Source organism: Sorex araneus, chromosome X (genome assembly GCF_027595985.1).
Source record: "Sorex araneus isolate mSorAra2 chromosome X, mSorAra2.pri, whole genome shotgun sequence".
In the NCBI taxonomy this organism is placed as follows: Eukaryota; Metazoa; Chordata; class Mammalia; order Eulipotyphla; family Soricidae; genus Sorex; species Sorex araneus.
The window spans coordinates 16,733,330-16,757,417 of NC_073313.1; the positions used below are offsets into that span (position 1 = coordinate 16,733,330).

A 24,088-nucleotide genomic window follows, 5' to 3' on the forward strand; every position below is an offset into this window, starting at 1 on the left:
AGTTACGCAGGCCCCGCGACGGCGCACTTGGACCCTGGGCTGGGCCGATCGCTGGGGGAGGTGGCGGGAAGGGGTCGCGCTTCCGACCTTCCTCCTGGGGCGCGCGGCGCGCTAGCGTCCGGAGGCGCGACCCCGCCGCTGGGGGGGGACCTGCCGGTGGCCGCGGCGTCGCGGACGGGCGGGATGTTCCGGGGTCTGGGCAGCTGGCTGGGCTTGAACCCGCCGTCCGAGGGGGCCGGGCCTCCGGAGGGCGATGTCCCGCCGGAGCCGCGCTCCCTGGACGGGACTGAGACGGCGGCCGACGGGCCCCCGCAGCCGGAGATGGACCAGGACATCCTTCACCAGGCCAAAGGCCTTGGAAGTGAGTCGCCCCCGCCGCCCGAGCGAATCGGGGAGCTCCCTGATTTCTGCTCCCGACGCCCCTTGCCGCGCACCCTCCTGGGCGGGTAGGGGGAGTGCCGGGAAGGGGGACGGCAGGGGTGTTTCGGGCTCTTCTGGATGGGAGTGATCGGTGGGGATCTGGGCCCCGCCGCAGCTGCTTCTGGCGCCCGGTCCCCTGCACCTGAAGTTCCCCAACTGCGTCACCATTGGCCCTGCGCGACCCGCCTTCCTGAGGCTTGACAAGGAACCTTTTTGTTTGGTTAACTCGCCTGTGTTCACGCCCACGGCCTTCGACAAGAAGGGGGGCTTGGAGGGGCCAGAAATGACCGAAGCGAATTGAGAAAGAGTCACAGCTGGCGCCTGTCACTTTACCACTAACTCTGGGGCCTTTTCCCCCACATCGGGGCGGGGGGGGGGGAGTCGCTGTCACTGTCACTGGTGGGAAACTTGCAGGGTTGATGGACTGGCCAGCGTCTGAAAGGAGTTGAGAGAACAAGGCCAGAGGGCGCGGCTCCCGCTCATCCCTGTGGGGGCAGAGTGAGACCCCAGCTCTGCTTGCCAACCGGGTCTTGCTGCGCTCAGTTGGGGACCAGAGGGACGGTCTGAGCAGCCTCCACACCGCCTGCTTCCCCTGAGACCCCGCCGGCTGAGACAGTCAGTGTCCTGGCCAGGCGGCCCCAAAGCAAACTGACCTGCAGGTGAAGGAACCGCCCAGCCGTAGACAGCAAAGATAGGGAGCGTCTTCAGAAGCCCCTGAAAGGTACTTAGGGGAGGGGTAGCCAAGGGCAAAAACACCATTTCCACGTAGAGAGGTTCTGGCATTCAGAAAGTTTCCACTGATGTGGCAGAACTGGAAAACAGATTTAACTCTGGTCAGTCAGTGTGTAAGCCCACCCCAGCCCCCCAAACGGTCTGAGAGTAGTAAACGCAGTGCGGTGCGGAAGGCGTGCAGAAGTTTGGCGCGCTTCTGTTGGACACAGCGCGCTCCCTCTGATCCCCACCGCCCATGGTCTCCGGGCAACACCAAGAGTGATCCTGAGCACTGAGTCAGGAGTAAGCCCTGAGCGCAGCTGGGACTGGCCCCCAAGCAATGACTGCACCGATGAGTGCAAGGGAAGGAAGGAACAACTATTTCCTGGGAAGAAATGGAGCTGGCCCGCTGCGGAGGGCGGTGAGGAGGTGGCTTTGCCTGCCGGGGCCGTGGCGAGCTGAGACAGCTGCTCTAGGCAGTCAGGGTGTAGGGAAGGCTGGGATTGTTTTATGGGTCAGAGAAACATTGTCCCCTAACCTCTTTGAAGGAGTGTGAAGAGTGGCTTCTTGAAATCATGAGAGCTCAATTGTCCCCTTGAAACTTCATATCTGCATTTGGTAGTACCTCTTTTTCATGCAGGTTTTTTTTGTCTTTTTGGGTCACACCTGATGATACACAGGGGTTACTCCTGGCTCTGCACTCAGGAATTACTCCTGGTGGTACTCAGGGGACCATATGGGATGCTGGGAATCGAACCCAGGTCTGCCGCGTGCAAGGCAAACACCCCACCCGCTGTGCTATCGCTCCAGCCCCTTTCATGCGTTTTTGATGTGGCAATGTACTTTGGAGTTTCGCACGGCATCGCTGGCCGTGGGAAGGCTGGTAGCTTCCCTTGGCATCCTTGAGCCAGCGTTTCTCAACAAGGGGCCCTGTGGGACCCGGAGCCACAGATGAAAATCACAAAAGTTGGGTGGGGAGCACACTAAGATTTGAGGACAATCCAGGAGGATATGGGGGGGCCACGGAAGGTAAACTGGGCCTGAAGGGGTTACTGCTGGGGAAAGGTTGACAAACAGTGCCCTCAGGCTACTTCATTATGAAGCCATTTCCCTCCTAGGAGAGGTCCCGGAGACTCAAACAACTGCTATGAAAGTGTGAGTTGGGGGTTTACAAGAGAACCCCCCCCAGGTTTGCAGAGATGCAGCCACAGAACTTGGAGTGGCTCTGACAGGGAGGAAGGGGACCGGATCTTGGCTGGGCATTCAGCAGAGTCTGCCCCTAGCCGATTGGACAGTATTTCCTCTCTGAATTTTAGCATCTTTGTCCTGAACTGGTAATACTGAGCCAGTTCGTGGGCCCTGGGGCTTTCTCCAAGGGCGAAAGCACATACTTGGCTCGAAAGAGGGTCAACCCCTCACTCCAGCTTCCACATCCCCCTAAAAAAATTATTATTCAGACTGGGGAGATAATGTAGTGGGCAGGGTTCTTGCCTTGCATGTGGCCAACCCGGGTTCGGTCCCCTGCTCCCTATATGCTCCCCCGAGTCCTGCCAGGAGGGATTTCTGAATGCAGAGCCAGGAGTAGCCCCTGTGCTGGGTGTGGGCCCCCAAAACCAAATCCACAAAGCGCCATTCTTCCCAGGACAGTCAGGAGACTGAGACTGAATGTGAAGGGGAACTAGGCATGTACAGCCTTAGCAGTCTGCCCTGCCCTTCCTCAGGATCACAGAGGCCCGGAGCTGTGGACATTGGACTTGTTGCTTTCTGATAACTCTTATCTTCATTCTTTTTTAACCACTTCATTAAAATAGTCTTTACATGGGATCAGTTGATCTTTTTTATTTTTTTTTGCTTTTTGGGTCACACCCACTATTGCACAGGCGTTACTCATGGCTCTGCACTCAGGAATTACTCCTGGCAGTGCTCAGGGAACCATATGGGATGCTGGGAATCGAACCCGGGTCAGCCACATGCAAGGCAAACGCCCTACCCGCTGTGCCCCCGGGTACCTCCTCCTAAGGAATCTTCTTGCTCCCTTGTTTTGTTGGAGTTGTCCGTTTGTTTCGGAGGGCATCCCCCGAGGGTAAGAACTGTATTTTCTCTAGTGAGCCTGTATTCTGTGTCCTTCACGTTAGGAATCACTAAAACCAGAAAATTCAGATGATTACGCTAACGTGACATTTTTGCAGTGGCAACCCTCCCCTCAGAATGCAATTTTTTTAGAAAAAGAAAAGAACTGGGACCACCAGATAGTATAGGGGTTTGTGTGCTTACCTTGCAGATGCGTCAGCTCGGTTCAATCCTGAGCGCCACATATGGGCCCCTGAGTGCCACCAGATGTAGCCCAACCCCCATACCACACATCCCCAAAAACTAGATGATTGTGATTCCAAACATAGTCACTCTGGAACAGCCCAAGGAGCTGCTCATTCTCACTCCACTCCTAACCAACCCATGGTATAAGATTGTTCTCAGAGGGGCTGGAGCGATAGTACAGCTTATAGGGCATTTGCCTTGCACACGGCTGACCTGGGTTCAATTCCCAGCATCCCCTATGGTCCCCCGAGCACCTCCAGGAGTAATTCCTGAGTGCAGAGCCAGGAGTAACCCTAACCCCTGACTATCGCCAGGTATGACCCAAAAAGCGCAAAAAAAAAAAAAAAAAGATTTTTTCTCAGAGCTCTTTCAGGGGGAAAAATCATAAATACAATTTAAAAAATCATAAATGTGCAAATGGAGCCGAGACTGTCTTCTCCACAGGCTATCTATTTAACTTCGCTTCTGCCGCAACAAAGAAGATCACGGACTCTGTTACCGAGACAGCACAGACCATTAAGAAATCGGTGGAAGAAGGAAGGATAGATGGCATCATTGACAAGGTGCATATTTGGGGTCTCTTGGAAACAGACTCATGTTATGAAACTCATTAGCAGCCGATCATTCCCTCTTAGGAACTTTGTTAACGCGAATAGAGAATCTGTAGCACTGTAGCACTGTCGTCCCATTGTTCATCGATTTGCTGGAGCAGGCACCTGTAACGTCTCCATTGTGAGACTTGTTACTGTTTTTCGCATATCGAATACGCCACGGGTAGCTTGCCAGGCTCTGCCGTGTGGATGGGATACTCTGGGTAGCTTGCTGGGCTCTCCGAGAGTGACGGAGGAATCGAACCCAGGTCGGCTGCGTGCAAGGCAAATGCCCTACCCGCTGTGCTATCGCTCCAGTCCAATAGATTATTCTGATGAAAATAATAGTTGTTGAGAATCTTGATTTTTTTTGTCTCTTTGTGTTAAAAAAAAAACCTTGTATAGGTTGACTTTATTTAAATAACAGGTTTTTATTTTAATATATTTTAAAATATCCACTGGATATGCCAAAAACAGTAACAATAAGTCTCTCAATGAGAGACGTTACTGGTGCCCACTCGAACAAATCGATGAGCAACGGGATGACAGTGATGTTCTAAAATTCACCAGTAATTTGGGGCACAACTAAAGCTTCCCTCTTGTGAATCTATAGCCATTTCTGGGTTCTGGAGAGCTAGTACATTGAGTAGGGCACTTGCCTTGCATACTCACCCTATCGTAGCTCAATCCCAGGTACCCCATATGGTCCCTGAGCCCCTTCAGGAGTGATCCCTGAGCTCAGAGCCAGGAGGGAGCCCTGAACACTGCTAGGTGTAGCCCCAACACAGAAAACTAAAACTAGGACCATTTCAGAAGATAGTGATGCCCTGGCATCACGCGGCTAAGTTTTCACACTCCCAAGCCCTTTGGAGCAGCTTCTGTAAAACTGAAGGAAGGGATGGGCATGGTGGGGTGGGGGGTGGGAATAGAGAGTGATAGTACAGCAAGTACAAAGCTTGCCTTTCATGTGGCCAACCCAGGTTCGATCCCCAGCATCGCACATGGTCCCCCAAGCACCGCCAGGAGTGATTCCTGAGTGCGGAGCTCGGAGTAACCCCTGAGCATCATCGAGTGTGGCCCCCAAAACCACAAAACGAAATTGGGGGGCCAGGGAGGTAAATCAGTGGTCTGTGGTGCAAGCTTTGCATCCTGGAGGCCCCGTTGGGGGTACCAGCCTTGGCACTGCTAGGAGTTTCCCTGAGCACCACCAGGTGTGGCCCCAAGATAAAAATAAAATAATAAAACCCTCGGGAGTGAATTTGTTCGGTTGTCTCAGGTGGTAGGATATGGGCAAAGGGAACTTCATTTCTGTTGGCATTATTGGGGAGCAGGGTTGGGCCACACCCTTGGGGACTGCGCTTTGGGGGTCAAGTCTGGGTCTACCCTTGGCGAGTCCAAAGGTAGTGAGTGGTCTCAAGGCCAACCTAAGGTCCACTTATGGCGAAGGAGCAATTGAACTCCGAGATTTGCTTGAATCTGCCTGCATGCCGGGCCTGTGCCCTCCACCCTGCCTGTCTGCAGCCGACCCAGGTTCCATTCCCGTCATCCCAGATGGTTCCCCAAGCCGCACCAGGAGTGCACCCTCGAGCACTGCCAGGAGTGGCCCAGAAACAAAACAAAACAGGAAGGAAGGAAAAATGTTTCAGTCACCTTTCATAAGTCTTGAATGTCTCTCATGTCACACTTACCTAATAACGAGCTTTTCAAGTCAATCTGGCTTTCGTATGTTTTTGAACAGACCATCCTAGGTGATTTCCAGAAGGAACAGAAAAAATTCCTGGAAGAACAGCATACCAAGAAGTCAGGTACGGCTCGGGGTTGCTGCCCGGCGGACCGTGTGCAGCCGTACACGCCAGGAGCCGTGCTTGCGGGGGGAGAGACAAACTCCCAAACCTTCAGAGGCAGTGCCCTGTGGCAGGGGTTTGCGTGCAGTGCCAGTGGCCCCTCTGGGGAGCTTAACTCCGAACGGGAGAGAGGAAGGCGTGTGCGAACCCCAGAGACGCACGAGCAGCCTTGCTCCATTCTGGACTCGGCCCACTTCCCAGAACTGGGTATTTCTCTTCCTTCCCTTTACTGAGTTCCCTGCCCCTCCCCCTCTGCTCTCTCTGCCTCCTCACCGCTCCCCCTGAATGAAAACCAAGAAGGGACCCGAAGCCTCTACTAAGCCCTCTGAACTAGCTCCCACCCTGCCTCTCCTCTTTTTGTGGGGTGAAGGGTGTGGCCTTCACCCAGTTGTACTCAGGGGTCGCCCCTGCTGGGCTCAGGGGTCCAGGTGAGGTGCTGGGGATGGAACTCAGTTGACCGCGCCCAAGGCCAGCGCCCTACGGGCTGTACTGTCGCTCTGGCCCACCCTTCTCTTTTTGGTCCTTTAAACGTTTGCTCTTCCGGGATTGCTTATACATTTTGCTGGTGCACATGCCCTAAGCGGGCCTTAAGTCTTTGAATTGGGAGCAAGTGTGAAATACTTGTACTTGAGTAAGGCCACTGTCACTGTCACTGTCATCCCATTGCTCATTGATTTGCTCAAGCGGGCACCAGTAACGTCTCCATTGTGAGACTCGTTGTTACTGTTTTTTGGCATATCGAATACGCCATGGGTAGCTTGCCGGGCTCTCCGAGAGGGGTGGAGAAATTGAACTCAGGTCAGCCACGTGCAAGGCAAACGCCCTACCCACTGTGCTATCGCTGCAGCCCAGTGAGCAAGGCCATACATTCAAAAAGAGCTGCCAGCCAAGTGCATCAGGCATTTCTGTGACTAGAAACTGAAGAATTCGGAGCAGCCCTTTGGGGCAAAGCCGCTTGGGACTGCAGCCCTAGTGATGTGTGGGCCGCAGAAATACTGGTGCTGGCCGGGAGGCCGCTGCAGGCACGGACTGTGATTGCGGGACGGTGAAAGATTTGGCCTTCAGATCTGAGACGTTTGGGTGAGAGGAGGGGGTGTGGGCACGCACAGGGCCAGCGAGAAAATTCAGCCAGGAAATGGCGAAAGCAACCAGCCAGCAAACGCAGAGCCCCTGGCCCGGAGAAAGAGAGGGCAGTGAGGGGCAGCACGGCGCCCAGCAGGGGGGGGGGCGCGCAGGGATGGCAGCGCCTTGCCCATCCAGGAGGTGGGGGCGCTGCCTGTCCGTCACGGGCAGGACTGATTTGGCCCAAGGGTCCAGGTGCTGGCCACCGTGTAATTCAAGTGATTTCGGTGGTCCGATGCGTACCTGGGCTCGGAGACTAAGGTGCGGTGAGTGTGTCTCTAGAACTTGTTGGCACGTTGAAGATGAGTGTGTGGAAACGTTTTCCTTCCACGCGCAGACTCGGTTGTCACCCTTGTGTAACCCGTCCTCCTCTCCTTCCTCTCCGCCACTGACCATGTGTAGAAGTCGCTCTGCCCCCGTGGGTCGACAGCCACGACGAGGAAACCATTCAGCAGCAGATCCTGGCTTTATCGGCGGTGAGTACCGTGCGGTAACCCCGGCAGGTCCCTTCGAGGGCCAGAGCGTGCTTGGTGTGCTTTGGGCTCTGAGGCCAACTCCAGGAATGGCACTCGCACCCTGGGCCACCTCCGCAGCCCGGAATGGTTTGGGGCATTTTATTTTATTTTATTTATTTACATAGATATGTGTGTATGTATGTATGTATACAGTTACAGACTTATAAACTTTCATGCTTACATTTCAGTCATACAATGATCGAGTACCCATCCCTACACCAGAGCCCATTCTCCACCACCGATGACCCCAGTATCCCTCCTGCTGTCCCCCCAATGCCTCTCCGCCCCCCACCCCCACCTCTGTGGCAGGCACATTCCCTTTCACTCTCTCTGTCCTTTTAGAGTATTATGGTTTGCAATACAGGTAGTAAGTGGCCATCATGTTCAGTCTATAGTCTACTTTCAGCACGCATCTCCCATCCCGAGTGGGCCCTCCAAGCATCATTCACTTAGTGGTTTCTTCTCTATCCCAGCTGCCTTTTCCCCCAGCATGTGAGACCGGCTTCCAAGCCGTGGAGCACACCTCCTGGCCCTCATCGCTACTGTCCTTGGGTGTTAGTCTCCCGTTCTGTTACTTCATATTCCACAAATGAATGCAGTCCTTCTATGCCTGTCCCTCTCTCTCTGAGTCATTTCACTTAGAATTATGCTCTCCATGTTGATCCACATATATGCAAATTTCATCTTTTCTAACAGCTGCATAGTATTGTTGGGGGGCTTTTTTTTGCATTTTGGGTCACACCTGGCGATGCACAGGGGTTACTCCTGGCTCTGCACTCAGGAATCACTCCTGCCGGTGCTCAGGGGACCATATGGGATGCTGGGAATCGAACCCGGGTCAGCTGCATGCAAGACAAACGCCCTACCCACTGTGCTATTGCTCCAGCCCCCTCTTTGCAGCATTTAAAACACAGTTTTGTAAAATCCTCTGAGCCTTTCGGAACGTTCACGGCCTAGACACCTTCTTTCTTTTCCGCATGCACTTTGGGGCACCTCAGCGAGAGGTGCTGGGGATCCCACTGCCGCTCAGGGACCCGTGCAGTCCCGGGGATCGAACCCAGACCTCATGCATGCCAAGCTGCACTGATCTGTTTTCACAAGAGTGCTCACCTCTGTGGCTGCAATCCCGAGATAACACGCTTGTGGCACAGGGCTCCCAGAATCACCCTCCTCGGTATGGGACAGTGCTGAGGGCTCGGCCAGCCTGCGGATGGCAGGCGCTCCGTCACCGAGCCATACTCCCAGCCCTGGATTTTTTTTCTTGCAAAGTGGGAAGCATCGCCTATTACCAAATGACTTTGTGAGGGACTGGGATGGTGTGTGTTCTTTTCTGGGTCACACTGGCGATGTTCAGGGGTTATTCCTGACTCTGCACTCAGGAAAGACTCCTGCCGGTGCTCAGAGGACCATATGGATGCCAGAGATCTAATTTGGGTTGGCCGCATGCAAAGCAAACGCCCTACCCGCTGGACTATAGCTCTGACCCCAAGATAGACATTTTTTTCAGCCCTAAAGGGCCTATCTCGTGTAAGATCATCGTTTGAAACATGCCACAGCCGTCCTGTTCATACTGAAGGGATTGGTCTGTGAATGCTCTCAGCCTTCCCCGTGTCCATGTGCTGGACAAAGGGACCAAGGGTGCTCTCAGGACTTCAGGGTGGATCAAGAACATTGGGTAATGGTGCAGCGCCCAGTGGTCTCGTGACATACTTTCTCACGTCGGGTCTCCCTGGAGCCTCGCTGCGCTCTGGGAGGCAGGTGCGTCCTGTGCCACTGTGGACAGACACTTTAAAGTGTCACTTCCTTCTTACCTGCGTCTCCACTGGGCTTGCCTTCAGCAGCTGGACGCTGGTGTTGATCACTGACCTCAGCACTCAGCCTCTGGCTGAGCTCAGAGAACAGAATATTTTCCCCTGGAGTTTTTGGGCTGGAGCGATACCACAGCAGGTAGGGTATTTGCCTTGCACGCGGCCGACCCGGGTTCGATTCCTCCGTCCCTCTCAGAGAGCCCAGCAAGCTACCAAGAGTATCTTGCCCGCACGGCAGAGCCTGGCAAGCTACCCATGGCGTATTGGGTATGCCAAAAACAGTAACAAGTCTCACAATGGAGACGTTACTGGTGCCCGCTTGAGCAAAACAATGAACAACGGATGACAGTGATACAGTGGAGTTTTGGGGAGGTTTTTTTTTTGTTTGTTTGTTTTTTGGAGGCCACACATGGCAGTGCCCAGAGGCTATTCCTGGCTCTGCTTAGGGGACCATATGCAGTCCTGGGGATTTAAACCAGGGTCCAGCACATGCGCTATCTCTCTGGCCCCTGGAGACAACTGTTTAGGTGGTTTTCAAGCTTTGGTTTTAATCCACTTTTTTTCCTTTTTTTTTAATTAGTGAATCACCATGAGGGTACAGTAACAGATTTACACATTTTTGTACTTGTGTTTCCCTCATACAGTGTTCGAGCACCCATCCCTCCACCAGTGTCCATTCTCCACCACCAGTGAACCCAGTATCCCTCCCACCCCCCAATCCCACCCCCACCCCGCCTCTGTGGCAGCGCATTCCCTTTTGTTCTCTCCTTTTGGGTGTTGTGGTTTGTAATAGGGGTATTGAGTGGCAATCATGTTCAATCTGTAGTCTATTTTCAGCACGCATCTCCCCTCCCGAGCAGGTCTTCCAACCACAGTTTACTTGATGTTCCCTTCTCTATCTGAACTGCCTTTTCCCCCAGCATGTGAGGCCAGCTTCCAAGCCATGGAGCCAACCTCCTGGTACTTATTTCTACTATTCTTGAGTGTTAGTCTCCTACTCTGCTATTTTATATTCCACAGATGAGTGCCATCTTTCTATGTCTGTCTCTCTCTTTCTGACTCATTTCACTTAAATTTCACTCATTTCACAAAATTCATGACTTCATCTTTTCTAACAGCTGCATAGTATTCCATTGTATAGATGTATCAAAGTTTCTTTAACCAGTCATCTGTTCTCGGGCACTCGGGTTTTTTCCAGGTTCTGGCTATTGTAAACAGTGCTGCGATGAACATGTAAGTGCAGATGTCATTTCGACTATACTTTTTTGCTTCTCTGGGATATATTCCCAGTAGTGGTATTGCTGGGTCAAATGGAAGCTCAATTTCTAATTTTTTGAGAATCGTCCATATGGTTTTCCAGAAGGGCTGAACCAGTCGGCATTCCCACCAGCAGTGTAGAAGGGTCCCTTTCTCCCCACATCCCCTCCAACAGTCGTTGCTTTTGTTCTTTTGGATGTGTGCCATTCTCTGTGGTGTGAGGTGATATCTCATAGTTTAACCCACTTTTATGAATTTCTTTTGGTTTCGTCTGGAAGCCACACCCTGTGGCATGAGGTGGAGGGGCGCTACTCCCAGCTCGCTGTTTCGGGGTTGCTCCTGGCTGTGCTTGGGGGACCCTGGACTTGCCAGGCTTTGAAGGCAGGCTGGCACTCCAGTTTGTTGAATTCTCTCTCCAGCCCATGTCTTGTCTTTTCTTTTCAAATAGTCACAGTGACAGGTCTAGAAAACAGACCGTAAGGTGGCCCCGGGCTCCACTCCCCTCCATCGCCACGGCCGGCCTTGTGACGGTTTGTTCCCTTCCGGGCTCCCGATGGCCGGCGCCCCTATTCACCGTTCACTGTGGCCACTGTGCTGGCCCTCGGGAATCAACCCCTGCTCATCACAAGCTGAAAGGTTCAGTCTTGAAGCTCGTTCGGTTTGGACGCCAGCTTTGGCGGCTCAGCCCCTGTCCCTGCTCACGTGACAGCCTGGCATGCCCCGCAACCAGAGTCGGGCCAGAGAATTGCCACCGGGTCTAAGGTGCTGCCACCATTCAGCCAACCCCTGCTCCGTCCCAGGCGCATAGCCCCCCTCCCCCAGCGCCTCCAGGAGTTCCTGCATAGCCAGGAGTGGCCCCTGAGCATGGCTGCTTCTGGCTGCTGCCCCTCCCCTGCCCCCCGCAAAAGATTTCAGAGGCCAGAGCTGTAGTACGCCAGGAAGGGCGTTTGCTTTGCACATGGCCACCCTGGGTTCAGTTCCCGGTACCCCATGTGCTCCCCGAGTCCACCAGGAGTGACCTCTGAGCACAGTGCCAGGAGTAAGACCTGAGCACTGTTGGGTGTGGAACGCCCCCACTCCTGCAAAAAAAAAGAAAAACATTTCAGTATGTGTCCCATTGATGCTGCTGATATTATACTAATTGCGTTCTATATTTTTCTCAAAGGACAAGAGGAATTTTCTCCGTGATCCTCCGGCTGGCGTGCAGTTTACCTTTGACTTCGACCAAATGTACCCAGTCGCCCTGATCATGCTGCAAGAGGACGAGCTGCTGAGCAAGATGAGATTTGCGCTCGTGCCCAAACTGTAAGCAGCGGCCATCGCGGGGCTCCTGGGGGCCATGCTCAGGGCACTGTAGCAGGGACGCTCCTGGAAGGGGCCAGAGCAGTCGTGAGCATTAAAACAGGCTGCAAGATTCGGACTGCCACGTCTCCCTGTGCAGAAATAAATGCACACACACACCCCGCATGTGCACACACACTTGTACACTTAAATGCATGCATACACACACTTACACACTCACATATACTCACACGCACGCACACATGCATATGCACACTTATACACTTGCACGCACACATATGCACGCTTATACCCTCACACATACTCACACACACACACACATGCATATGCACTTATACACTTACACGCACGCATATACACGCTTATACACTCACACATACCCACACACAAACACGTATACGCACACTTATACACTTACATGCACACTTATACACTCACACACACATGCATGCACACATACACTTATACGCTCACATACATGCACACATACACACACATATGCACGCACAGGCGCCAGAGATGAGAGTGAACTTCCCTGGAATTTGGGGTGATGAGCTGTTTGATCCCGTCTTCTTGCGGAAACGGCATCGTGCCCCGCCTTCTCCATGGGCCCAAGGCCCTGTGGGCCTCATGCTTGTACACAAGCGGGTCTCCCCGTCTCCTGCCCCGCCACCTCGGGGCCCTTGTGGGGAGCCTGTTCCTTGTTCTGCGTCATGCTGCTGGAGGACTGAGCCGCCCATTGGCTGGGGCTGCACCTTCTCACTCTCGGAATCGTTGCGTGCGTTTGGGCTTGCACAGTCGCGGAGGGTAGAGAACTGTGTGTTCCCACACACCCAGGAGACTGCTGGCCCTGGGCCCAGGAGCAGGAAGTGCCTGGCTATGCCAGCTGTCCCCGAGTGCACCTCAGTCCCTAGTCCCCAGGCGCAGCTCAGGTGTCCGAGCCCCTTTGGGCAGCTGGAGGCTCCTGATTTTTTTATTGCATTTGGGGGCCACACCCGGGGATGCGCAGGGCTTACTCCCAGCTCTGTGCTCAGGAATCACTCCTCGTGTGTTCGCAAGAGCGCGTGTGGTTCTGGGGATTGAACCCAGGTCAGCCACGTGCACAGCAACCCCCCCCCTCTTTGCTGGACAGTCACCGGCCCCGCCTGCCGTTCCTTTAGGACCCGCAGCCTCCCCTGTCTCCGCTCAGCCTGTGCCCAGCCCTCAGAGTCGCCGGGGGCCGCCCGTGCCCGGTGCTCCATGCTGCCACCCCCTAAATGGGCCTGTTTGCCCAGGGAGCCAAAGCGACCCTGTGTCCATTTGGCTGTGAGCAGACGGGGCTATTCGGGAACATTCACTCGGCTTCTCGCTTCCTACCGCCGTGGCTCTTCTTCCTATGAGAGATACAGTCGCTGTCGAGTGTCCCCGCTTCATTTCTGGTCGTCCACTTCTCTCCATTGTCCCTGACTCTTCCGTGGCTGTAGCCCTTCCCCTGGCCTCTCCAAAGAAAGCCATTTTGCTCTATGTCAAGCATAAAACCATTTTTTTTTTTGCTTTCTGGCTGCAGTCTCTCTTTTTTTAAATTTTTTTAAATTATGTTTTGGGGGGTCACACCCGGCGATGCACGGGGGTTATTCCTGGCTCTGCACTCAGGAATTACTCCTGGCGGTGCTCAGGGGACCCTATGGGATGCTGGGAATCGAACCCGGGTTGGCCGCGTGCAAGGCAAACGCCCTACCCACTATGCTATCACTCCAGCCCCTGCAGTCTCTCTTGAACTCAGGGTGTAAATTAATTTACCATCCGATCTCTCTTTCACCTTTGTGCTCACAGTGCTGTTGGCTCCGGAGTAGTTCGGATGCATCTGTTTAAAGCTCTTTCCGCTCAGAATTGGAGGCTGTACCTGTGCGGCCTCTTTCTGGGGCGGAAAGGAGCCAGGTTCTGGGGTACCGGGGGTGCTGTGCACCCAAAGACCCCATCAGTTTCAAAACATTCTGGATCCCCATGACCCCCGAGGGGAGCTTCTCTGCTGGAGTTCTTGGTCCTGGCAGGCATGTGGCGTCGTGGCGCTGGAGACCTCTCCACCCCCTTCTCTCGGCTGATAGCCGTGGGATACTGTTTTAAGCTGCGGGGAACTGCCATCTGGCAAACAGTAACTCCAGTGTGTCACTGGCCTGTTGCTCACTGCGCCACACGATTCCAGTCCCCTGTGGGTAATTCTGTTAGAAATGATTTGGGGGAGGGAGGGGGCAACGGTGTCATCTCTATCCCCTGGAAGCTCTTACCCAGATCCTTCTAGATGAAAGGCCGAGCTGGGGTCAGGGAGGGGCACGCAGAGGCCCGAGTGCTCCTCTGATGGCAGAGCTCTGAGCGCTCCTCTGATGGCAGAGCAAGACGTAGTGGGCAGGCGGCTGGCCCAGCGCGGGGAGCGCACCAGCCACTTTCCCTTCAGACTCTGGAGCCGGAGTGAAACAGGAGAACATGCCTGGTTCAGGGGTCCCCGGGATGCTGACCTTTCCGGCCAGCGGAGCTCGGCGTCGCAGTGGGTGAGAGGGCGCAGGCCCCGTCCTCTGTTCAGGCTCCCAGGGATGACAAGAGCCTAGCTACAGGGGGACATCCCACGGCACGGCCCGGGCCTTGCTTGGTCCCGGGGAGCATGACACAGACACGGAGGGCTAGCCAGGTCTCCTTCCTGCCCACGAACCCCGACACACACGGGAAGAAAGGGGGGCGGGGCGGGAATGTGACTCAGGGCCAGAGCACTTGAACTCCACCCGTTGCGCGTGTGAGGCCCTGGGTTCAACTCTGGCACCCCGGCACGAAATAGAAAGGCGTGGGGCGGTTCTGATGCGTTCGGGAGCTTCTGCAGCACAAGGACTGAGTCAGGAATGCTCCCGGGTCCCGGGGCAGACACCTGTCCGCGCTCCTTGTCCCGAAAGCCCCCTTCGCGCCTGCACCCGCTTGTGGTTTAATAGTGTCCCGGGCGGGAGGGACTTCAGGACTGTAAGTACTCCACGTCCCCACCAGCGTTCAGTGCCAGTCGGCCGTTTCTTTCTGTGTCTGTGGACATCTCGCCTGTTTCGTGGAAGTGTCATCGTTAGTCGGATGTGCACGTTACCACCGTTCGCGCATCCCGTCATTCTCCGTGCCCTTTCTTGCTCCTGTCCACGGCAGCGGCCACTCTCCTTGTCCTCGCCCTGCCTGCACCGTGCAGTACGGGCTGTTTGGGCCCACGGGAGCCCGAGGCCTGGGCGTGTGCTGTGCTCCCTGCCCCCACGGTGTGGCCGCCCCCGACCGCTCATGCACGCACTTGCATCTCCAGAAACTGAAAATCCCGTGTCCGTGTGCCATTTGCCCATGGAGACCATTCTAGTATCGTCCTTTTGTCCCCTGTTTGCCGCTCCCCTTCTGATCATGAGAAGCCTGGCTCTCCCCAGCCTCGTTTCACACGCTCGGCCATCTCGGCGCGCATGACCTGTCTGCCGTGTCCGCCACCCTGCTCCCCTGCCCGGACACCCACCCCATCATGGCTCACTCTCCGTGTCTCGGAACCCCATCCCCTCCCCCAGGACACAGCTCCCAGCCCACAAGCCCTCCGCGATGGCTCGTGAAGGCAGCCCCCTCACTGCCTGCGAGCACTTCACTCACCAGGAAGCCGCGAATCACTGGTGGGATTCCGCCCCCCGCCCCCCTCAAAAACTTGTCTTGTGCCGCCATGGAGAAGCTAGTCTTCCTTCTGAGCCTCTCCCTCAGCTTTCTGATTCAGAAGCCAGCGAGAATGAGGGCCGGAGCGATGGCCCAGCAGGGAGGGCATTTGCCTTGCACACAGCCCACCTGGGTTCTGTCCTCAGCATCCTATAGGGTCCCCCCGAGCACCGCCAGGAGTCATTCCTGAGTCCAGAGCCAGGAGTAACCCCTGTGCATCGCCGGGTGTGACCCGAAAAGCATAAGCAAAAAAAAAAAAGCACATGAGAATCTCCTTTGAGTTTGAAGTGCCCCTAATATTGGCCTCTTTCAGTCTCCCCGCAGCAAATAAGCCCCGTTCTCACGTGTTCCATCTGTCCCCCCCAGAGTGAAGGAAGAAGTCTTCTGGAGGAACTACTTTTACCGAGTCTCCCTGATCAAGCAGTCGGCCCAGCTCACGGCCCTGGCCGCGCAGCAAGCCGCCAAGAAGGACGAGAAGGCCCAGGACGGACAGGACACGGCGCCACTGACAGGTACGGCCGGCAAGACACGGGCAGAGCGTGGAACGTTCCTTTCTCCCCAGAGGAAATGGCCCCTGCACAACCCGGTCCTGAATGGCGCTCAGAGGTCTTCCTTTAGCTCCCCTCGCCTGTCTCTCTGCCCTCTCCCTGTCATCCTCTCCCCTCTTGCCTCCCCCCTGCATCTCCAATCATCTTCCCTTTTTCTGTGCCCGCCACCATGTGACTTTATATCCTTGTCTCCCATTCACTGCGTCTACCCTGTTTCTTTGTAGCTCAGGCTCTCTGTCTGTCTGTCTGTCTGTCTCTCTCATTCTTTCTCTCTTTGTTTATTTCAGTTTTGGGTCCCCCCCGACAGTGCTCAGGGCTTACTTGTAGCTCAGCACTCAGAAATCACTCCTGGCCTGGCTCAGGGGACCAGATGGGGTGCCGGGGATCAACCCGGGTTCAATCCCCAGCAACCCGTATAAATTGTCCCCTGAACCCCGCCAGGAGTGATCCCTGAGTGTAGAGCCAGAATGAACCCCTGAGCATCGCCAGGTGTGACCCAAAGCCTTAAAGAAAAAAAAATCCCCTAAAGATAGGTTCACGTGGTTTGACCTGGCTATATGTATTTTTTATAACTTAAAAATGGAAAGAAGAATGTAAGAGCTCATTTATGAAAATTAGCGAGTATCATACTACGGGTATTTTAGTTGTTCTTATAAGTTGTGTATATCAGAATTGAACCCAGCAGTTATTGTCTCTTTTATTCTCGCTTCTCAGAGGCAGTACGGCCCAAAACCCCGCCCGTCGTTATCAAATCTCAGCTTAAAACACAAGAGGTAATACGGTTTTTCTGGAGTGTAGTTGTGAAGGTCTGGGAATGAAGTCACTCGATGTTAGATGCCCCTTGAAACTGCTTAAGAGGGGCCAGAGCGATAGCACAGCGGGGAGGGCGTTTGCCTTGCACACAGCCAAACCGGGTTCGATTCCCAGCATCCCATAGGGTCCCCTGAGCACCTCCAGGAGAAACCCCTGTGCATTGCCGGATGTGACCCAAAAAGCAAAAGAAAAGAAAAAAGGAAAAAAAAAGAAACTGCTTGTGAATATGGGTCGTATCTATCCTCAGGAAGACAGTCCCGCACTGGGACAGTTAGGGACCATTGCCGAGCTGCCCATCGGGGCATTGGACAGAATGTTCGGGTGATCCCAAGTGAGCGAGCACAGTACATGTGGGGCTCTCTCATCTGGTTATAAGTCCTAGAGCGGCTGAGGTCTGCGGTCAGTGGGGGTCCATGCCCGGGGAAGGGGCCAGCTAAAGTTCCTCAAGGGCGATTTAACTGTGTGTCTGTCCCCTGCCGTGCGACCTTGGGGCTCCGTGACAGTGATGCTCGGGTCGGCACGACTTTCTCCAGTCAGATCGCTCAGCAGCTGGCTTTGGGCGCCTTGCTCGCGCCTAGGTCGAAGGGTTAGCTTGCAAAGGGCCCCGGGCAGCTTCCATCACACGCCGGGGCCCTAGCGGGTGGGCACCCGGCCCGCTGGGCTGCCTGTCAGTGTCCCGCGCTGCCTTGCAGGATGAAGAGGAGATCTCCACCAGCCCTGGCGTGGCCGAGTTTGTCAGCGACGCCTTCGACGCGTGCAGCTTCGATCAGGAGGACCTGAAGAAGGAGATGGAGCAGCTGGTGCTGGACAAGAAGGAGGGGGAGACGGCGGCCCTCGAAGGTATCAGCAAGTAGACACTTCCCGTGCCCAGTGCTCACCGTGCTGGCCGAACGCTTGACTCTGTTGCACGTTTCCAAAGCGTACTAGGACTTTGGCATCCAACTTGCTTCCAGGGAGAGATGTTGGGGGTGGATGATCATGCCAGGTTTAAGGTGCATCCAGCTGGCTCTGGTGCCGTCCCCAGGACGGCGGCATGCCCGGGGAATTCTGGTGCCCCTGTCCCAAGCCACACACACCCTCGGGCTAGCATGTTCTGCCACCTGCCGGCTTAGCCGAGGGGCGGGGAGCTTGAGTTCTGCTTGGGAGAATATCGCCCCTCTTTCAAACAATATTTGTTGCCTGGGGTTCCAGATGTTCCAGGGGTTAAACTGCACACAGCCAGTCCATGTTAATCCAGGAGTGACCCCTGAGCACCCAAGCAAGAAATAAGTCCCCGGTGTCTCCAGAGCAGCGCCACAGAGCGCCTCCTAGTGGCAGAGCCTGTGTACTGCCTGTGTGGGGCGCTGCGTGCCATTCACCACACAGTCCCTTCTCCGTTCCCCCACTAGAAGGTGGCTGTTAGCAGAGGCGACCAGGCCCCGCACCCCTGTCCCTAAGGCCTGCACAGGACTGAGAGGAGAAACGGGCCAAAGAGGCAAAGGGATTTGGCCGAGGCACCCCAGCCCAAGGACGGCCGCGAGGCTCGGGCCAATAGAAGCTGTCATTCTGCTAGGGCTTATGGGTGTGTGTGTGTGTGTGTGTGTGTCACTGGGCTGACTGCCACCCACCTGCGCCCCTCAAGAGGTGGGGTCCCGAGCAGGCTTAGCCCGCTTCCGTTAGGGCTACTGGCAGTGACTGTAGAAGCAGAGGCCCCTGGGGAAATGGCCCCACACCTTGGGTCAGGATTCTTTTGATTTTACTTTTGAGAAAATGTGTCATTGGGGGAGGGGCGGGCATGAGGCCCTGGCAGCACTGTCGCCCTGACCCCAAAGCGGGTTCCCCAGGCACTGCTCGGCCACTCCCCTGAGCCTTGCTTCCTTGGCTCCCCCTGTCCTACTTATGTTCCGGACACTTCAAACATTAGCTGTCTTGGGGCTAGAGCGATAGCACAGCGGGTAGGGTGTTTGCCTTGCATGCAGCCGACCCGGGTTCGATTCCCAGCATCCCATATGGTCCCCTGAGCACCGCCAGGAGTAATTCCTGAGTGCAGAGCCAGGAGTAACACCTGTGCATCACTAGGTGTGACCTGAAAAGAAAAAAAGAACATTAGCTGTCTTGACCCATCTCTCTCTCCCTCCTGCCAGCTAGAGTTCCTCAAGGGCGATTTGACTTTGTGTGTCTGTCCCCTATCGTATGACCTTGGGGCTCAGTGACAGTGATACGTGGCTCGACATAACTTTCTCCAGTCAGAACGCTCAGCAGCTGCCGTGGGGTTCCTTTCTCGCTCCGAGATTGAGGGGTTAGCTGGAGAAGATGAGAATGGTGCGCTCCAAAGAGGCCATGGCACGCTGGGAGGTGTGAGCGCACAGGAATCAGCGCAGGAAGTCCAGGGCATCAGGTGGCCCCCCGGAGCTCAGAGCCAGGAGTAGCCCCTGTGTATCATAAAGTGTGACCCCAAATCCAAAGAAAAAGGAGAAGGGAGGGAGGGAGGGAGGGAGGGAGGGAGGGAGGGAGGGAGGGAGGGAGGGAGGGAGGGAGGGAGGGAGGGAGGGAGGGAGGGATGCAGGGATGCTGTTAATGAATATTTTCAGTAATCGGTTCTCTTCTTCATGCTGGGCCCTCCCCAAAGCAGATGCTTCTACCCATAACCCCCCCCCACCATGTGTGTCTGCACATGGGCACGCTGAGCAGAAGGTGGCCCCTGCGGTACCGTGTGGGTTGTCAGAACCTAATCATGAGCACCTTCGGAAGGGTCTGTCTCACAGTGATTCAATGCATGTCAAGAATTCACATCAAGAATAAAGAAATGGGGGCTGGAGCATAGCACAGCGGGTAGGGCGTTTGCCTTGCACGCGGCCGACCCGGGTTTGATTCCCAGCATCCCATATGGCCCCCTGAGCACCGCCAGGGGTAATTCCTGAGTGCAGGGCCAGGAGTGGCCCCTGTGCATTGCCAGGTGTGACCCAAAAAAGCCAAAAAAATAAATAAAGAAATGTCAGTCGTGGAAGACGGCTGTGGGCCGGGCCGCTGCTCAGACGCCCCAGTGTCCGTGCCTTGCTGCCGAGCCACGGGGTCCTCTGGCAAGTCCCTTCGCCACTCTCGGCTCCTTTGCCCACCGGTCATTGCACCCAGGGGTGCTTCGCAGTGCGTGGACTATCCAAGAGATGAAGACGGTCACTTGTCGAATGTACTTGGTCCCGTCAGGAGTTCCTCGAGGGGCTGCAGTGGTAGTCCGGAGGGTAGGGAGCTGGTGTGGCACGCAGTGGACCCAGGGTCAGTCGCCAGCCCATATGGTTCCCCAAGCCCTGCCAGGCATGACCCCCTGCACACGCACAGCCCCGAGTAGGCCCTGAGCACCACCGGGTGTGGCAGGAAAAGAAAAGAAAGTTTGTTCCAGGCAGGTCGCTGGGCGCTAAAGTGCAGGCTTCGAGTCCCAGCATCATGTAGTTCTCTGAGCACTTTGGTGTGGCCCCAAAGCAAAGCAAAACGTGTGAGGGACCAAGTCAGTAGTACAACAGGTGGGGTGCTGACCCGGGTTCAATCCCCGATGCCCCCTATGGTGTCCTGACCCTGCCAGGCGTGGTCCCTGAGATCCGAGCCAGGACTGAGCCCTAAGCACAACCGGATGTGTCCCCAGGACAAAGCAGAACCAGCCAGGCTTGAGGAACTTGAGCTGTTGGATCGAGAGAGTAGGTAACGCACTGGCCTTGCACGCGGCTCACCCTGGCACCACATGTGCTCCCCGAGCCTTACCAGGAGTCACCTTTGAGCATAGAACCAGGAGTAAGCGCTGGGCAGGGCTGAGTGTGACTGCCCCCGTCCCCAACAAAAACATTAGGTTGTTTGCTGTCATCATCGCTTGACATTAATTTTCAACTACTAATTACTAGTAATCTGTTTAGCATAAGAAAGAGCACATAGCCAGGACAGTGATACAGCACACCAGATTTACTAGTGATATTTGATAGCTGTACATCTATATTTAATGAGTTTATTTTGCTAATCCTGTTTCATTTGGGTTGCAGTTAGAGTTTGTTCAGCTTTTTGGGGCCGGCAGGTAAGATGCTTGCCTTGCCTGCAGCTGACATGGGTTCAATCCCTGACAAGCAATATGGTCCCAACACACTGCCAAGAGTGATGTCGTAGTACAGAGTCAGAAGTAACCTCTGAGCACTGCCAAGTGTGGCCCCAAAATCAAACATTAAAAATATTGTTCACCTTTTCTGAGCATACATAGTGATGAACCCTGACACAATAAAAATGACTGGGGGGCTGGAGCAATAGCACAGCGGGTAGGGCGTTTGCCTTGCACGTGGCCAACCCGGGTTCGATTCCCAGCATCCCATATGGTCCCCTGAGCACCGCCAGGGGTAATTCCTGAGTGCAGAGCCAGGAGTAACCCCTATGCACCACCAGGTGTGACCCAAAAAGAAAAAAAAAGAAAAAAAATTACTGGGGCTAGTAGACTGGAGCGATAGTACAAAAAAAAAGTGTTTGCCTTGCATGCGGCCGACCCGGTTCGATTCCCAGCATCCCATATGGTCCCCCGAGCACCGCCAGAAGTAATTCCTGAGTGCAAAGCCAGGAGTAACCCCTGATCTCTGGGTGTGACCCAAAAAGCAAAAAAAAAAAAATCCTGGGGCTGCGGCTGGGACTTCCATTGTCCCTTTGACTTGTGGAAAGCTGCGCCAGGAAGTCAGGAATAATCTTTGTATCTTTGGTTTCTTTCAGAAGACTCCGCAGACTGGGAAAAGGAACTGCAGCAGGAACTTCAAGAATACGAAGTAGTCGCAGAATCAGGAAAAAAAGATGAAAACTGGGATAAGGAAATCGAGGAAATGCTCCAGGAGGAAAATTAACTCTTTCCTGAGTTAAAAGCATAATCCATAACATTCTGTAACTGACACCTGGACATTGATTAAATCAAAAGGCACATGTATAATTCCAAATTATTCTTTTTCCAAGCTAAAGCTGACTCTTATATGTAAAAATATATATATAATGAATACAGTTATTCTAATCAGAGGGATGCATTATATAATATTTCTTTAATTTATCTGGTTAGAGGTGCTCATATAGTTGGAATAAGCATCTTTTTTTGGGGGGGTGGGTCAGAAGTTTGGGCCACATCCAGCTGTTTTCAGGGCTCGCTCCTGGCTCTGTGCTAAGGGATCACTCCTGGCGGTTCTCAGGGGACCATAGACAGTGCCAGGAATCAAACCTGGACCAGCTGCGCGCGAGGTCATCGCTGTGCCCTGTATACTATCTCTCTGGCCCTGGAATGGATATCTTTGCCACAGAAACACAAGTAAAGTTTTAGAATTCTTTTTCTGTGAGGTTAAAAATAGAATTTGTTCTTCCCTTGTAGATTTCTAATTGTTCTGAGTACATTTTTTATGGACGCACATACCTTAAAGTACTGAATGAATTGTTCTCAAGTTGACCAAATTGTACCAAAGAACTTAAGAGGAAGCACTTTTCAGAACTATTTTCCTGCTAGGTGTTTTCTAAAATTCCAGCTGATAGATGAGATAAACTAATTACTCTGATCTTGGTTTAAACCTAGCACAATTTGACAGAATTGCTGTGCAAATGATTTTTTTTTCCTCTGGGGACTCTTCTTTCTTGTTTTTGAACTAACATTTGATAATGTTACTCCTAACCTTTGCAGCAGGATTTTGTACAAAGCAAGGCCTTTTATCCTTTTAGCAATAATGGCCTTAGAAGCCCACTCACAGTCGTCTTCCACGTGTTTAAATCGCCAGCACATAAGAATGTTTTAGCTTTCGTCTGTCTTAAATCATGCATCTGTATAAGAGATACAGTTTAGGGAACTTAATTGACACAACCCTATTTGTATTCTGGGACTCCAGTCGCCCTGAGTCCATGGAATATGGTTCTTTTTAAAAGTGCTTTGGCCCAGTGGTAGAATATAAGGCTTTGGGTTCTGTCTCTAGCACACACAAAAAAAAGTGATTTAATGTCTGAATATTCCTAAGACATTTGCTTCTCAAACCTTTTACAGTTTTCAAGGATCCCTTCTTTCTGTTCTTGGCCCCATAAAAAGTAGTCTATGGTGGGGCCGGAGCCATAGCACGGCGGGTAGGGCGTTTGCCTTGCACGCGGCCGACCGGGGTTCAATCCCCAGCACCCCATATGGTACCCCAGGCACCGCCAGGAGTAATTCCTGAGTGCAGAGCCAGGAGTAACCCCTGAGCATCGCCGGGTGTGACCCAAAATGCAAAAAAAAAGTAGTCTATGCTCCTTTGACAGAGGTATAGTTAAAAAGAACCAGAGGTTTGTGTTTAAGCAAACTTGAGTAGGTCGTTCGGGCCTGGGCTCTAGCCATGTATTCTGTGAAACCACGCACCCCGTCAACAGAGATTTCCACATGTGGCGCCATCACTTGCAGATTACTGAATTCAAATCCAGAAATGCCAACTGGCAACTGAAATAATCCCATGGAAGGTAGAAGTTTTTTGCTGTTTTGAATAAGAATTTGTGGGGGGGGAGGGGGCACGGGCAGGGAGGGGAGGGATGGAATTATGTTCAATAAGTAGCTGAAAACCCTAGATGTAAGCAGACCAGGTTACGACTGCTTGCTCTCAGTCTTACACTAAAATGTAATGGTGAATGTTGAATAAATATGGAAGAGTCAAAAGGTTCAGAGAAAGTTGAAAAACTGTCGTTTTTACAGGATGTTCTTAACTGTGCACTGCCCCATGAAAATCAAAAGGGTAAAATAAGATTTTCTACACAGCATAAAAAAGACTTATGCTATATTTGTATGGATCCATCAAGAAGTAAAATGTCTGATTTTGTAAGCTATGCTGGTAACAAGTGTTATTCTTTTATGTTTTCATTTTACTTATTTGGGGGGACTTGGGGGGAGTTGGGGACCAAATCTATTGGTGCTCAGGGGTTACTCCTGGCTTGGCAGGGATTGAACTGGGGTCAGCCTCCTACAAGGCTACAGCCTTAAACCCTCTACTAACTCCACCCCTGAACTGTTCTGTTTTTTGTTTTGTTTTGTTTTGTTTTTTAACTAGAAAGCTTTATTAAAAATCAGAGGAGAAAGGAAAAGAAACTCCCAGCTGAGAAGGTACTGAGTATGGGACCAAGTTCTGAAAGTTTGATGCCTATCACTTCAGATGGTCCCCTGCCCCTGCCAGGAATGAC

The 24,088-nt window shown here is 53.6% G+C and overlaps 1 protein-coding gene across 1 annotated transcript; it reads left to right on the forward strand.

The window, feature by feature from the left end:
• The first annotated feature begins 28 nt into the window (after positions 1-28).
• On the forward strand, positions 29-23,737 carry SYAP1 (synapse associated protein 1). The gene is made up of 9 exons (XM_004612214.2): positions 29-361; positions 3,892-4,010; positions 5,776-5,842; positions 7,406-7,479; positions 11,749-11,888; positions 15,936-16,081; positions 16,832-16,890; positions 17,623-17,770; positions 21,641-23,737. Exons 1-9 carry the CDS (start codon positions 184-186, stop codon positions 21,766-21,768), a joined length of 1,059 nt encoding a protein of 352 aa, XP_004612271.2. The 5' UTR covers positions 29-183; the 3' UTR covers positions 21,769-23,737.
• Positions 23,738-24,088: the final 351 nt, after the last annotated feature.